We start from the raw sequence: 2,336 nt of genomic DNA, 5'->3' as shown, positions 1-2,336 counted from the left end.
ACGTTCCCCCTTCCCCTCTCTCCTCCCTCTTTCACCGTGTGGAACCACCTGCTTCCCCTTTGCCTTCTATCACGATTGTAAGCTTGCTGAGGCCCTCTCCAGAAGCAGATGTTGAAGCCATGTTTGTACAGCCTGAAGATCTATGAGCCAATTAAACCTCTTTTTGTTATAAATTATCCAGGATTAGGTATCTCTTTATAGTAATGTAAAAAATGAACACAAATTCTAACCACAAATAACTGACTCAAGATGGGCAAAGTCTACTCAAACTATAAAAACAAAGGTTTACAAACTCCCATGTTTTACTGTGCTGCATTACTTCGCATATTATGATAGAACCCTCACTTGTATTCTTGCTGTTTAAGTCAACTGGAAAACTTGGCTGTGTATGGCTTTTTGGCAAATAAATGAGGATTTAACATAACACTGAGGAAAATAAGCAGAAGTAGGGCATGTTTAAATTGACATTACATTAAATGAAAAGGTTAATAACCTAAAAGTTTTGAGCAGCATAAATTTGGATGTGGTAAATGAATGCGGTCAGAGGACTGTGTGAGAGCAGGCCCAAATCACAGATTCAATCTCCAATGATAAACAGCTATGTTTTTAATTTGTTTAAATGAAAACCAAGCTGAAGCCTAAGTTCTATCATTCATCTTTAAAATGTACTCTTTGGAGCAAGGGAAAAGGGATTGTAAATAAAGACAAATCCATGAATTATAAATAAAGATAAATCCAAGAATTATAAATAAAGAGAAATCCATGACTCCTCCATCACGACACATTAATTGTATTGATAAAAGGATGGCAAAATGTATAAACAAAAAGGTTACATGTTTTCACTAACATGATAACAACTAAAGGAAAGTATATCACATGTTAAAATAAGACAAGTGAACACGTGAAAAGGTGAAAAATTTAAACCAATATGAGTTTTTTCTAAATACTTTCTATAACCTGATCAAACAAGAGCTTTTATTCTTTCTCTTGGCAGAAAAAACAGCTGTCTCACCATCTGTCTGAGAGTTCCTCTGGAATATTGTGCTTGCGTCTGGATTGTCAGAAGGGTTAAACTCCAAAGCTACATGTATAGAGGGAGAAAAGAAAAAAAGATGTAATCATTTATAAAAATTTATCAACTCATTTATTCGACTGCTGCATTTAGGCTATTTCACTGCCTCTACTTTTATTCTTATCCACTGAAATGAATGTATAGACATAAGAGAGAGCCGAGCAAGATGGCACATGCTTGTAGTCCCAGCTACTCAGGAGGCTAAGGTGGGAAAATCACTTGAACCCAGGTCAGGAATTTGAGGCCAGCACGAGTAACAGAGTGACACTCTTCTTTATTTGGAAAAAAAAAAAAAAAAAAGAAGAGGTAAATGTTGGCTTTGAGTTGTGTAAAATCAACTTTGCATAAAATCAAGATGGCAGTAAGTTTTAACAGACAGGTCTATTTTATAGTCAAAGAATAAGATGTATTCTAGGGTTTAAAAAAATTTTTAAAGTAAATTCAGCATATCTTCACTTCCATGTCATTCGGAGACATAGAACCTTAGTTCTGTTGAGTAGTTGTCTTCCACAGTCATGTGATATCTCTAAGTCTTCATTTCTTCATTAGCAATACAAAGGGAGAACATACACAGGCCTTATTTGTATTGGAAAGGGCCAAGTGAGACATACATAAACTGTGCTGTAATCCTAAAGAATGACAATAAAGAGCCATTTTTGGGCTCTCATCCAATACTACCCATCTACTAACTGGTGTGTAACATCAATCAGGCTTTTCTTACATCACCAAGCAGACTATATGTTTACACAAGTACTTACATGTTTTGTGTATAAAGGTATAATCAATTAATTCATATATTTGTTTGTTCTAAAGCAATCCTTAAATATCTTGAAAAGTGAGGATAGTACTTCCAAGTTACAAAGTCACACTCATCAAGAGTCTTAATTATTCTACTTCTTAAAAAATTAAGAGCCCAACCAAAGTTTAAATAGAAGAGCTATAAGACATTTCCTCCACGGTAATGAATCTCTGGCATTTAAATGAAACCAATAAGCCAAGTGGATTTAATATCTTTATGATGCAATGTTTTCTATTTTGAAAATTTTAGTTTTTATTCAAGAACCATATTATTATCCAGAATTACTTTTACTTAGATTCATCTCTCTGCAAAATTTTAGAGGCAAACCAACTGTTTTCTCTTTTCTAGTGCCTCCCATCCCCTGCCTCTCCCAGCAGTGTAGAGACTGAAAAACTCCAACTTTTTTTTTTTTTTTTTTGGTGAGATGGGGTCTCACTCTGTTACCCAGGCTGAGTGCATTGGCGC

The 2,336-nt window shown here is 34.9% G+C and overlaps 1 protein-coding gene across 1 annotated transcript in view; it reads right to left on the bottom strand.

Moving 5' to 3' along the window:
• LOC105547390 (arf-GAP with GTPase, ANK repeat and PH domain-containing protein 5-like) overlaps positions 1-2,336 on the bottom strand; it is a 21,089-nt gene that overhangs the window by 16,562 nt on the left and 2,191 nt on the right. Inside the window, 1 exon segment of the mRNA XM_011990977.1 lies at positions 1,013-1,081. Within this exon segment, the coding sequence (XP_011846367.1) occupies positions 1,013-1,081 (69 nt within the window).

The sequence above is a fragment of the Mandrillus leucophaeus genome, unplaced genomic scaffold (genome assembly GCF_000951045.1).
Source record: "Mandrillus leucophaeus isolate KB7577 unplaced genomic scaffold, Mleu.le_1.0 Scaffold388, whole genome shotgun sequence".
Classification (NCBI taxonomy): domain Eukaryota; kingdom Metazoa; phylum Chordata; class Mammalia; order Primates; family Cercopithecidae; genus Mandrillus; species Mandrillus leucophaeus.
This window is presented reverse-complemented; position numbering and strand designations above follow the sequence as displayed.